General features: G+C 41.3%; 1 protein-coding gene across 6 annotated transcripts in view; it reads right to left on the bottom strand.

Moving 5' to 3' along the window:
* Nucleotides 1–205: 205 nt before the first annotated feature.
* The window catches only part of LOC124132236 (zinc finger protein GLI1-like), a 176894-nt gene continuing 162768 nt past the window's right edge, over nt 206–14331 (bottom strand). For all 6 annotated transcript variants that reach the window (XM_046496026.2, XM_046496029.2, XM_046496027.2 and 3 more), the window contains 2 exons: nt 4695–5741; nt 206–3213 (listed from right to left, as the gene is read on the bottom strand). In XM_046496026.2, the coding sequence (XP_046351982.1) occupies nt 4713–5741 (1029 nt within the window). In that variant the 3' untranslated portion in view covers nt 206–3213; nt 4695–4712. The remainder of the gene's footprint in view (nt 3214–4694; nt 5742–14331) is intronic.

The following is a 14331-nucleotide window of genomic DNA, read 5'->3' as shown; positions in this document are numbered from 1 at the left end:
ATTATACTTGGAAGTCTTCAGGATACCTTGAACATTGGGACATATGGTCTGTGGAAGGGGTGGGGTGGGGTGGGGTGGGGTGGGGTGGGGTGTGTGGTAAGCCGAGGAAGAACTGGGTAGAAGGGTGTGTGTGTGTCAGGGATAGGTAGGTGTAGGGGGTAGGGGGGTAGATAAGGTAGGGAGGGGGATATGGGGGGGGGGGGGGGGAGGTATTCAACATGTAACTATTTTAAATAATAATAATTCAAATAGGTGTTGTCAGGTTACATTTGCTACTGGTAATATTGGTTAACATTTGTCAATCATTAAATGTGTAAGTGAAAAAACTCTCCAAAAATTGTGTATACCTATTTTAAAAAAGTGATCAATCTGACAGTTGATATTGTAACAACATAATCATATCGTATAATGTTAAAAACGCAGATAATAATCATACCTATTAAAAATAAACACATCTTGATTTCAGCTCGAATGGGGGTTCCATGGATGTCTGTGGAACCATTAAACCACGAGTCTTGATGAAGCTACCTCAACACCACGGCAATAGACACAGATGAATTTACTCACACTACACAACACTAGATTAACAAGCATTCTACCCTGCACCACAAAAAACATCCATCGTTGCTTCAAGCAAAAGCTTTGTATAATATGCATTTGTGCATGGAGAAGCTTCCAAGCTATAACAAAACATAAATATTTGAGGCATGTAATGCACAGAGGAAACCCTTACACTTTGCCACAAGGAACATCCCATACAGGCATATATCAAGTTATGAAATTTAATATCAAAGATTAAAATACATACGTTAGACATCAACATCCAATTTTACATGACACTTCCCCATGATTCAAACATTTACTAGTTGAACTCAACCATAATTCTATTTCAAAGTATGGGGGTAAAATTGGGATTGACATTAAAAGTGAATCCGGTTTGAAGATGAAAAGAATATTACGCTCTCTGCTATGCAGAGCCATAAAACAATGTTTAATTCCATTAAATGGAAGAATGACATGCATTATGATTTAGTTAAATAGATTTTCTTGCTTGAAGCTATCAAAAAATCAATATGAACATAAATAGCAATATATGAATAATTGGCAAGATAACCCATGTTTTTTTTAATGGACATGTTTTTTAAAGCAGTGTCCATTTCAGTGTGATGTGTCAACTCATGACATGTAGTTTTTAAAAATATAATCACATATATTGAATAAAATTCAACACCAGAATTCCTTTACCCTGTAGAAAGAAACAAGTGACTATTTGTGCAAAATAGTGCAAGAATTTGAGGAGAATTATCATTGAAACACTGCAATGAAAAAATTGAAATAAAGTATTATTATAATAAGTTGTCTGGTAATGAGTAATTTTAAAATCTAGATATAATATTTATGACAAAACAGCACATATCTATTCTCGGACAACTGACAAAGCTACATATAAGCACGCACCATATGTTTCTCTACTCTCATGATATATACACATCTCAACACGTTGACCCTTACAGGGCAATCCCAGGTTAAACAAATAAATAAATATTTACAGTAAATGCATAAAAACAACACATCAAATAGTTGATTTCATGGTGTATTGAATACACTACACAATATCAGATAACCTCTATTCGGGGCTGGGTAAAAGTTGACTGGATCGCCAAAATAAAAGACTGGATAAGAATAGATAAAGTCTTCTAAATGTCATTTTTCATGACACTTCTGAAAAATAATATTAAATTTATAATGTATTTTTCAAGTACATACACTGAAAACAAAAATTATTACATTATCCTTGGTAAGGGCCAGTCAGCTTTGCTTTGGACTCCAAACTTGGATATGCAATGTGAAATTAATTCATATAATTTCAAAATCCAATATTCCAATTATTAGGTGTAGAGACTTTGCATTTGAAGAATTTTAAACTTACAAAAGAAAAATCTTTTGAAAAATTACAACAGAATATTTTGACACTTTTTACACAATTTCTTCATACTCTTGTGTCTAGTAATCTGAATTTAACCAATTTTGTCATTTTTAAATCACATGTCTATACAAATGTTGTTTTAAGAAATGTCTCCTCCAAGAAAACATGTTTTAGACTGTAACAGAAACAAACCACCAACATAACAAGACTGTTCACCAACAAAATCAAACAGTAACAATCAGCTTGAGAATTCTAGATGCCAATGTGGGGAGAGTTATCTCCCCTGGACCATGCAACAAGACTTGGTTTCTCAACAACCTCCCTAACTTGAAGCTCAGGAGTGTACAACTTGACTTTTTCAATAATTAATTCTGTAATAATACCAGTTTGGCACATAGTTTGAAAATAAAAAGTGTTTTTCCATCGCCTCACAAAATAAATTGATATATAATACATATTTCATCAGGAAGTTCCATTCAATGAAAGGAAACGGTAATTAATTCTTAAACCAATTCCAGTATCTATGATAAGACTTTGAAAAGCCTTTTCTCCAAATCCCTGAAGGAAGTATTCATTTATGCTGGTGATAGAGACCACCCCGCAGAACATGGGGGACCTCATCCACACAGGTTAACGGAATCACCGGTAGATTGTGAGGAAACGTGTGCACAGCTGATTGCTATTTCCGGCTTAGTTTACGAGAAAATACACACGGTAATCTTAATCTTTGCATATAAAACAATGCCTTTGAGAGCAGGAAATACATTTTAAATGGTAAATCATCATGTCTCGTGATGTTTTATATCAAATTTCGTACTTTTATTGACCAAGTTTGTTATAGATCTACCTGCTTATTCAACTGAAGGGATACAATGTGTTTTGTATTTTTGAAATTTTAAAATTTTGAACTTTTTATGGGTATAATCAAAACAGTGTCAATTCCAGCAATGCAAAATATTTCTTGGCACAATGGAAGGTTAGGTAGCCTTAAGTTCCGGGATTTTATTTGTATTGCATCAATAAAATAATTCTTCCCTTCCTTATATTTCCTTCTCTGTGTTACCTCAGCCAGTTTCTGATTGTTACCAAGGAAATGAATAAATGACATGGTCTAGTTCCTTCAGGGATCTGATCTGGGATGTGAAAATGTTTACATGGCAAGAAAAAAATATTTGAAGTAAACATCTTTGAAAAGATGTGAGTCTGCAGTTCCATCTATGTTTCAAATATAGAGAATCACTACCAGTTTGTTGCTGCCTCCAATACAGCGTACAGCTTCCACGAGTCTGGAAGGAAGCAGAAAATGATGATGATAATAATAATAATGATGATAATAATAATAATAATTACAATAGAGGATGGTAGGGGAGTGGGGGGACCCTTTTAGGCCTGCCATACCTGCATAATTTAAGGAATGAGTAAAACTTTAAGAAAATTGTTATGAAAATTATCAGATGTGTTCCCGTGTACGAGTATTAGACTTGATTCATTTCAACAATCAATTTTTTTTTTTCTTAACGTTTAAAATAGGGTAAGACTGAAATGTGTCAAAAAGTTTAGAGGTTTTCAGTGAACACATTTCTTTAACATGAACGTTTCTTTGACCCATGCTGAATTTCTTTAAAGATGTCGGTAGACAGTACTACGAGGTAAATAATACATCTTGGGTCTTAGACTTGCTTTAAAGTTAAAACTTCAGTAAAATATATATAAACATTTTCATGCACATATCTGATGGTCTGTTGAGGGATCTAAAACAAACAGTAATTCCTTCAAGAAAAAACTTGCCCCAAAATTAATGTTGCCTGAGCGAAGTGCCATTGTACAAAGCGATCTTAGCATTAAGGTGATCGTTACATTAACATAGATTTACAACAGTTGTAGCACAAAGGTGATCGTAAATCCCAAACCTTAACATAGACTTACGACAGTCGTAGCACAGAGGTGATCAAAACTCCGATACCTTAACATAGTCTTATGACAGTCGTAGCACTAAGGTGATTGTAGCTCCCATACTTTAACATAGACTTACGACAGTCGTAGCACTAAGGTGATTGTAGCTCCCATACTTTAACATAGGCTTACGACAGTCGTAGCACTAAGGTGATCAAAACTCTGATACCTTAACATAGACTTACGACAGTCGTAGCACTAAGGTGATTGTAGCTCCCATACCTTAACATAGACTTACGACAGTCATAGCACTAAGGTGATCAAAACTCTGATACCTTAACATAGACTTACGACAGTCGTAGCACTAAGGTGATTGTAGCTCCCATACTTTAACATAGACTTACGACAGTCGTAGCACAAAGGTGATCAAAACTCCGATACCTTAACATAGTCTTATGACAGTCGTAGCACTAAGGTGATTGTAGCTCCCATACCTTAACATAGACTTACGACAGTCGTAGCACTAAGGTGATCAAAACCCCGATACCTTAACATAGACTTACGACAGTCGTAGCACTAAAGTGATCAAAACTCCGATACCTTAACATAGACTTACGACAGTCATAGCACTAAGGTGATCAAAACTCCGATACCTTAACATAGACTTACGACAGTCGTAGCACTTAGGTTGATTTGTACAACGGCACTTTGGTCATGCTGGATATCCTGATTATTAATTTTGAAATAGGTAAATACTTTACACAGAACAGAAGACATTATACGAGGAAAACCTCTACATGGCCATAACGACAACTATTTCTTGTCTACTGCAGTTTCCCTCATTCACACATGCTCGAAGTCAACTCATACTGACCTTGACCTTGGCCTATAGTCAGTTGCCCAGCGGAGAGAATGACATGGAATCATGGATCCTCTGTGGGGTGGTTGGCAAGGTCATGTGACTTGATGTCGGCAGAGACAACATGGGTGGCATGCGTGGCGACAGCTGCATTTGACTGTGGTAGGGCCGGCCTGTATGTGTCGACACCGGCAGGCTCATTGGATCCATGGGCAGGGAGATGTTGTTGACGTGAGCTGGATACGGGTTGCGGTCGGTTGGCAAGGTCATGTGAGGGTATGGGCTGGACAGTGATCGATTAAGATCATGAACAGACTGGGAGAAAAGGCGGTCAGAATGATGGGAGATAGGTGAATGCGATGCAGATGGCGTTAACGGCGATGAATATGTCACTTCTGATTTGGGGGATGTTGTACAAACAGAGCTTTGGTATGAACTTGATGACACAGAGGACTCCTGGATCCTCATGCCTTGACTGACCAGATTCAGCCCACGGCTGCGGTCCAAGCTCAGCGGTTGCAAGTTTCGGCGGTCTAGCCCCAGATGGGAACCACTGCGGTTTAATAAATGAGCACTAGTTCTGTCCATGATTTGAGAGAGGGACCCGCCTCGGTCCAACCCTAAGTTGTGATTCAGGTTCAAGCCCTGTCCTGGCGGCCTGTTGACGGAAGCGCTCACCACCTCCCCGGTATCGTCCAGTTCGATGAAACTCACGGATCCAGACCCCGACATGAGCTTTTCACTTCCGGGACTGTGTTTCTCTAGGCTCCGGGGTCCATCGGATCCGGGACTCTGGACCATGCGATCATGCCGTAGTGCCTCGGAATGTCCCAGGCCCCCGAGACCAAGGAGAGGCGAATGTGGTGGTCCGTCCAAGCGGGACCTCTCCTGAAGGCCGAGGGCAAGCGGGAAGGATCCCAGGCTTCGATCATGGTTTTGGTCGTGGGTAGGCACCATTGTTGGAGCGTTGTATAAATGTTCCGATTTTGATTTCTTCTTTCGTTGTTTGATGTGTGAATTAAGGTCGTCCGGACTCTCTATAGGCTTAATGTGTATATGCATCTGAAACACAGGAATTAACAACTCATGAATGCAATGGATACTCGCCTTACAGGGGAGAAAAGTGTTTTACATCAATATCGCAGTGGCTTGTAATGATATATCCTGGATCAGGACAATCTGTGGTTGATGGTGATCAGGTACAATGAGAAAGGGCTCGGTCACAGACCAGGCTTAGTCTTCCCTATTGGTCGGTCAAGCTTTCTCCAGCAAACCAGGGTCAGTCTTCCCTATTGGTCGGTCAAGCATTCTCCAGCAGACCAGGGTCAGTCTTCCCTATTGGTCGGTCAAGCATTCTCCAGCAAACCAGGGTCAGTCTTCCCTATTGGTCGGTCAAGCATTCTCCAGCAAACCAGGGTCAGTCTTCCCTATTGGTCGGTCAAGCATTCTCCAGCAGACCAGGGTCAGTCTTCCCTATTGGTCGGTCAAGCATTCTCCAGCAAACCAGGGTCAGTCTTCCCTATTGGTCGGTCAAGCATTCTCCAGCAAACCAGGGTCAGTCTTCCCTATTGGTCGGTCAAGCATTCTCCAGCAGACCAGGCTTAGTCTTCCCTATTGGTCGGTCAAGCATTCTCCAGCAGACCAGGCTTAGTCTTCCCTATTGGTCGATCAAGCATTCTCCAGCAAACCAGGGTCAGTCTTCCCTATTGGTCGGTCAAGCATTCTCCAGCAAACCAGGGTCAGTCTTCCCTATTGGTCGGTCAAGCATTCTCCAGCAAACCAGGGTCAGTCTTCCCTATTGGTCGGTCAAGCATTCTCCAGCAAACCAGGGTCAGTCTTCCCTATTGGTCGGTCAAGCATTCTCCAGCAAACCAGGGTCAGTCTTCCCTATTGGTCGGTCAAGCATTCTCCAGCAAACCAGGGTCAGTCTTCCCTATTGGTCGGTCAAGCATTTTCCAGCAGACCAGGTCAGATTTTATAGAAAAAAAAAAATTGTCTGCCCACAAAAATTATGTTGTTGCAAGGTGCTTTTACAAAAAAAAAATACAGGCTAATAGTTTTAAATTAAAAAAATCTGTTTTTGTAGCTGTAGCTGAAACAAATATCTCATCTCGACAGAAAATCTCTGGCCCAAGCCCTGTCCCTTAGCAAAAGGTCGGTCCCTAAACTTCTAAGACACATTTCTTTGTTTTATTTTTGCCAACCTGAAAAGAAAACTCCAACCCACACAAAGAACCAAATCCAAAATGGGTGTGAATCATTCTTGCCTAAATGTCTTATACCCACGTTGCCTATAGATGACTAATGCTGAGCTAACAATGAGGAAGACATGGTTTCGAGTGATCTCGATCTACTGAAACAACATTTACGGGACAAATGGCACAAAGCACTAATATTTAATGTCATTGTAGCTTTGTTCTTCCTTTCAGTACACATACCTTCATAACTAAACATGTTTGTTTATTGTTTATCGCTGCACTCAGCAAAATTCCAGCTATATGACGGTGGTCTGTAAATAATCGGATTGGACCAACAATCCAGTGATTGATATTATGAGCATCAATCCACCCAATTGGGACACGATAACATGCATCAACCAAGTCAGCTAGCCTGATCACCCGATTCTTTTTGTCGCTCTTACGAAAAGCATAGTCGCCTCTTACGGCAAGCATGGGTTGCTGAAGACCTATTCTACCCCGGGTCTTCATGGTGGTGCTCTATACTGACCGAGTTAAACATGAAATGGTAAGGTTATATTTTCTTCTTCTTTTTTTAAAGACTAATGGATGTTCCAGTATCCAACAGAGAGATTAACCTAAAACTGCCTGTAGCTTAATGCCTCGAGAGGAAATGTCTTTTGTTTAACTTCCGATCCATATAGGCTTTTTGTCTGAGTTTATTTGTAACTTTTTTCTATTTTCAATATATTCGACAGTGTTACAGGCATGGCATGGCATGGCAGTGAATGTGTTGTTTTAACACCACATTTAACATGATTTCATTTGTTTCATGGCATGTCAACTTAATGTGTGAAGATGTGACTGATGCTGACAACTGATTATTATCAGTTGGTGAAGCACATTAACATGGGTAGGTGCTGTCAATCCCAATAATCTCAATATGAATCAGGGATTTTAACCAGTGCCAAGCAGATCCTGGCACAAGTAAGGGATGCAACTCTGCAAAGCAAATTGCAGCACATTAGTGTGTACTCTGACTCAGGATAAAGTAAAGTATTGTTTCCTAGGCAACATTTATGTTATTTCTTTCATATAATGTATTTCTTTGTTTACAGACATCATGAACAGTAAAACCAAACTATTTTAGTGTGCAGTGCTAGTTAAGCTTTTTTTGCTTGTTATAAGCAAATTGTTTTATGGTGCACAAGTTTGTACTTGTCGCAGGTGAAAATATATTTCAAGAGATTTTATTTTTTCCACTTTTCATCTCTTTGGTGTTGGTGAAACAGTGAACCAATACCTGGAAATGGTCTCAGCTTTCAACATAGTTTGTTTCATACAGATGACTCCTTGGTTTTAATGGAAGTATTTATAGAGCAAAAAAAAAAAATACATCAACCTATGCAATATCCATAAGGCGAATGTTCCGTTACTATACATGGTATCACAAAGGTTTTTGGTGTTTTTTCATAATATTCTCATCAGCATTTGTAAAAAATTGTCATAAAAGATTTGAGTTAAGAAAGAAATTATCCATATTATAAAAATTGTTTCAATCTGATTGAACATACTGTTACTAGATGCTTTTTTCCCAACTGAATTGTTGAAACTTAATGATACATTATCTATAATTACCACCAATTACTCATGGAAAATGTAGTTCCAGTGGCGTTGCATAGAAACAAAATCTCTTTAAAGTACGCACAAAATGCACTTGCAAAATAGATGACATCATTAAGGTATTAAAGATTTTGTATATTGCAAAAAAAAATCCCACTCATTTATTTTTCAAAATCTGACCACTCAAACAAGATTATTATTGCTGTGAAAAAGATAGTGCTTGAAAGTCTTTCAGTAGCTTACTCCTTGTTGTCATTGTATCTTAGATAAGTGCATTGTCACACAACGACACAGACATGTCCATGACACTGACATGAGGGCTGGAGTTCACCTTCATGCATGTGAAGCAAAAGAGTGAGTGAGTGAGTGAGTGAGTGAGTAATATTCTAGTTACATCACGGCATGTCGGCGTAATGTGGAAGGAAAGCCTGAAGTAATGCAGGTCTTTGATGTCTACCACTTATTAGAAACCCACAAGCAGGGCATGGTGCTGACAAACCTGGAAACATAATCGGGGTGAACCAGCATTCGAACCCACAATCAGAGGTTCTTGGTGTGACCAAGGGAGGCAACCCTGCAAAGTGAATTGCAGCGCCTTAGACGACAGGGCCACCTGTGCCCCCACATGACCTAGTGATACAAACACTAACACCCCTCGCCTCTGGTTGCATATCTGCTGTTTGTATCCAAGTCAGCGAGTCTGACCACCCGATCCCGTTAGTCGCCTCTTACGACAAGCAGAGTCACCTTTGCACATCTGCTCTACAAAAATGTCCTCTTTTGACTTCATGCTGGACTTAACGTATAAAACCCCTGCAACAAAGTCAGCCTTTTATGTGGGATTATAAACCTACTGCCACTTTTGCCTATAGTATTGTAGGTATCTTGCTATCTCATAGGTGAGACTTGCTTGGAGGTTTTACATTTGAACTGTAAGACCTGTTGAGAGGTTTTACATATGAATTGTATTAACAGCCGTTTACTATGCATCTAATGTTGATTTTTGACTGGTTAAATTCCATGAATTGAACCTGCAACCACAGGTATTATGTTTAGTATGTAACTAACTGAGCCATTGGGACAGGTGTTGTGAGGATGTTCAATCTTACATGGCATGACTTCAGTTGTCTGCATGCTGCACATTTTCTCACCCACTGTCATCAAATTTGTTTCATACCATGACTACTGTATTGTTTCACTGTAAGATATTGTAATGTATTCTCATTCTTTCTTGAATTTTTTGCATTTAGGTGGTTCATAAATTAATTAAAACACTCCGCAGTTTTGATTGAAAATGTGAAACCTTGAGTTGTGTTTTTACTACAACTCAAGCAGCACATGAAATGATTGCCTCATGACTACCTCAACAAGACAAAACCTCACATGGGCCTTGTGGTAAGGTGAGCTTAAAATGCAACGAAAGCAACGTGATATCCTTCCTGCTTCTTCCATCCTCTAGCAAAAACACTGACCAAGTAATTAACATTTTATATCATGTAATGAGTCGAGCCATGTTATCTTACTCCTAATGCAAGGAATATGTATTGATTATTCTTCATCAGAATGACAGTTTGTTTGGTCGGGTAAAGAGTTTTCTTTAAATCAGTAGCCATACTTCCACGACAAAAGCTTCAGCAGCCCCCTGCTTTCTTCACTAATAGTCTGTGGGTAATAATCACATAAAACTGGTTGATCATGATGTAACCAATTTCCCATATGTTAACTTATCCTGTGTATCTTTACATGTTTGTTGTTTAATGCCGCACTCAGCACTATTCCAGCTGGATGACGGCGGTCTGTAAATAATCGAGTCTGGACCAGATAATCCAGCGATTGACATCATGAGCATTGACCTACGCAAATGGGATACGATGACATGCATCAACCAAGTCAGTGCGTCGGACCACCTGATCCTGTTAGTTGCCTCTTACGATAAGCATGGGTTGCTGAAGACCAGCTTTAACCCAGATCTTCACAAGGGGATACAGAACATGGGTTGCTGAAGACAAATTTTAACCAGTCATATCATGGCATGGCACCTTTATGTGGGAGGAAAGCCCAAAATGATGCAGATGTTTACCACTTTGGTGAAACCCAAAAGCACGGGAAACATAAATAGGGCAAACAGGGAGTCGAACCCAATCAAAGGTTTCTGTTGTATCCAAGGGACATAACTCTGCACATTGAACTGTGATGCCTTAGATGACTGAACCCGATAACACACAGGACACCTTAAATAGCTGGTTGAAAAAAAAAAAAAAATATTAAAAAAAATAATGCCTCTCTCCTCAATCTTTAAACAAACAAGAATAATCATTCAATTATAGGGTTTTTTTCCCATGTCAATTTCACAGTGTCCATTTGGGGTATTAACTACCAATTAGAAACCCATGTAATGTGAAGATCTTAAGCTTGTGTAAAATAATGGTACAAATAGTATTCCAAGTGCATCTACTCAAAAACAGTCAGCTGGCAGATGGCAGCTGCTCGCAAGGCTATTTGTCTTCATAAGTGGAAAATGGCCACTGATGATGTAACATTAGCATAACTAGCCATAAATATAATGACAAATCAATATATCAAATTTATTTTCTTGAAAATCTTTTCTTCCCTGTGTCCCTCTGACAAGTACATTATCGGTGCGTCAATCATGGCTGTACAGGCTGCAGCTAGAGGGCTAGACCATGTACATGTCCCATGTTTCTTTCTGCCATTGTCGAGCTACTTGTGAAGATACGTGTCTTCAGCATCTAGGGCTGGGACGGGGAACTCGGGTGGGTCCTGAGTAGGACCTGTGCACCCATAGGACTACTCGGATCCGTGGTTAGATAGAATGTTTAATGATAAAAATTATCCAGAACTCCATGGCTACACTACAATGTTTGCATTTCTATCTGACGTATTCCTTCTAACTTTCATATTTTTGAATAAAGATAAGCTTCAGTCAGATTCAGTGTATGCATGACCAGATCATCTTATAGTGTACCTAAATTCTTTTTGCCACGGCTCTGGTCAGAATGGTAGAATATACCCACCCACCCCCTCTCCATCTATTCTTCTGGGGCTCATAGAATATACCAACCCACCCCCTCTCCATCCATTCTTCTGGGGCCCATAGAATATACCCATCCACCCCCTCTCCATCCATTCTTCTGGGGCTCATAGAATATACCCATACACCCCCTCTCCATCCATTCTTCTGGGGCTCATAGAATATACCCATCCACCCCCTCTCCATCCATTCTTCTGGGGCTCATAGAATATACCCATCCACCCCCTCTCCATCCATTCTTCTGGGGCTCATAGAATATACCCATACACCCCCTCTCCATCCATTCTTCTGGGGCTCATAGAATATACCCATACACCCCCTCTCCATCCATTCTTCTGGGGCTCATAGAATATACCCATCCACCCCCTCTCCATCCATTCTTCTGGGGCTCATAGAATATACCCATCCACCCCCTCTCCATCCATTCTTCTGGGGCTCATAGAATATACCCATCCACCCCCTCTCCATCCATTCTTCTGGGGCACATAGAATATACCCATCCACCCCCTCTCCATCCATTCTTCTGGGGCTCATAGAATATACCCATCCACCCCCTCTCCATCCATTCTTCTGGGGCTCATAGAATATACCCATCCACCCCCTCTCCATCCATTCTTCTGGGGCTCATAGAATATACCCACCCACCCCCTCTCCATCCATTCTTCTGGGGCTCATAGAATATACCCATCCACCCCCTCTCCATCCATTCTTCTGGGGCTCATAGAATATACCCATCCACCCCCTCTCCATCCATTCTTCTGGGGCTCATAGAATATACCCATACACCCCCTCTCCATCCATTCTTCTGGGGCTCATAGAATATACCCATACACCCCCTCTCCATCCATTCTTCTGGGGCTCATAGAATATACCCATACACCCCCTCTCCATCCATTCTTCTGGGGCTCATAGAATATACCCATCCACCCCCTCTCCATCCATTCTTCTGGGGCTCATAGAATATACCCATCCACCCACTCTCCATCCATTCTTCTGGGGCACATAGAATATACCCATCCACCCCCTCTCCATCCATTCTTCTGGGGCTCATAGAATATACCCATCCACCCCCTCTCCATCCATTCTTCTGGGGCTCATAGAATATACCCATCCACCCCCTCTCCATCCATTCTTCTGGGGCTCATAGAATATACCCACCCACCCCCTCTCCATCCATTCTTCTGGGGCTCATAGAATATACCCATCCACCCCCTCTCCATCCATTCTTCTGGGGCTCATAGAATATACCCATACACCCCCTCTCCATCCATTCTTCTGGGGCTCATAGAATATACCCATCCACCCCTCTTCATCCATTCTTCTGGAGCTCATAGAATATACCCATCCACCCTCTCTCAATCCATTCTTCTGGGGCTCATAGAATATACCCATCCACCCCCTCTCCATCCATTCTTCTGGGGCTCATAGAATATACCAATCCACCCCCTCTCCATCCATTCTTCTGGGGCTCATAGAATATACCCATCCACCCCCTCTCCATCCGTTCTTCTGGGGCTCATAGAATATACCCATCCACCCCCTCTCCATCCATTCTTCTGGGGCTCATAGAATATACCCATCCACCCCCTCTCCATCCATTCTTCTGGGGCTAATAGAATATACCCATCCACCCCCTCTCCATCCATTCTTCTGGGGCTCATAGAATATACCCATCCACCCCCTCTCCATCCATTCTTCTGGGGCTCATAGAATATACCCATCCACCCCCTCTCCATCTATTCTTCTGGGGCTCATAGAATATACCCATCCACCCCCTCTCCATCCATTCTTCTGGGGCTCATAGAATATACCCATCCACCCCCTCTCCATCCATTCTTCTGGGGCTCATAGAATATACCAATCCACCCCCTCTCCATCCATTCTTCTGGGGCTCATAGAATATACCCATCCACCCCCTCTCCATCCATTCTTCTGGGGCTCATAGAATATACCCATCCACCCCCTCTCCATCCATTCTTCTGGGGCTCATAGAATATACCCATCCACCCCCTCTCCATCCATTCTTCTGGGGCTCATAGAATATACCCATCCACCCCCTCTCCATCCATTCTTCTGGGGCTCATAGAATATACCCATCCACCCCCTCTCCATCCATTCTTCTGGGGCTCATAGAATATACCCATCCACCCCCTCTCTATCCATTCTTCTGGGGCTCATAGAATATACCCATCCACCCCCTCTCCATCCATTCTTCTGGGGCTCATAGAATATACCCATCCACCCCCTCTCCATCCATTCTTCTGGGGCTCATAGAATATACCCATCCACCCCCTCTCCATCCATTCTTCTGGGGCTCATAGAATATACCCATCCACCCCCTCTCCATCCATTCTTCTGGGGCTCATAGAATATACTGACCCATCGGTTCATCCATTCTAAGCCATCCCTCCATCCATATTTTACCATAGCCTTGGTATCTGTATTCTTGCATTTAACATATTGTACCCTAAATGTGCCTGAACTAAAAACTATTTAATTTGTTATTTCAACAAACATTCTCTGAGGGAAGCTGCTACTGGGCGAAGGCACTAATTACTCTGAATACACCATTACAATATGTTGAACCTGTGGCAAGTTGCCATGAAAACAGTGCTTTCAGTGTGCTTCCCATGCTGACATTGCATTGACTAGACGGAAATGTGGCAGAAATACCTCTCTTTTTGTCCAGACACTACAACAGATTTTTGGTGTGAATCCTGGAAACCGTTCGTTCGTCCATTCGTTCGTTTGTTGGTTGGTTCGTTTGTTACCCATCGATCCCCACCAACCCATGCTTATC

Source organism: Haliotis rufescens, unplaced genomic scaffold (genome assembly GCF_023055435.1).
Source record: "Haliotis rufescens isolate VD_foot unplaced genomic scaffold, xgHalRufe1.0.p SCAF_13, whole genome shotgun sequence".
NCBI classification, from domain to species: Eukaryota; Metazoa; Mollusca; class Gastropoda; order Lepetellida; family Haliotidae; genus Haliotis; species Haliotis rufescens.
This window is presented reverse-complemented; position numbering and strand designations above follow the sequence as displayed.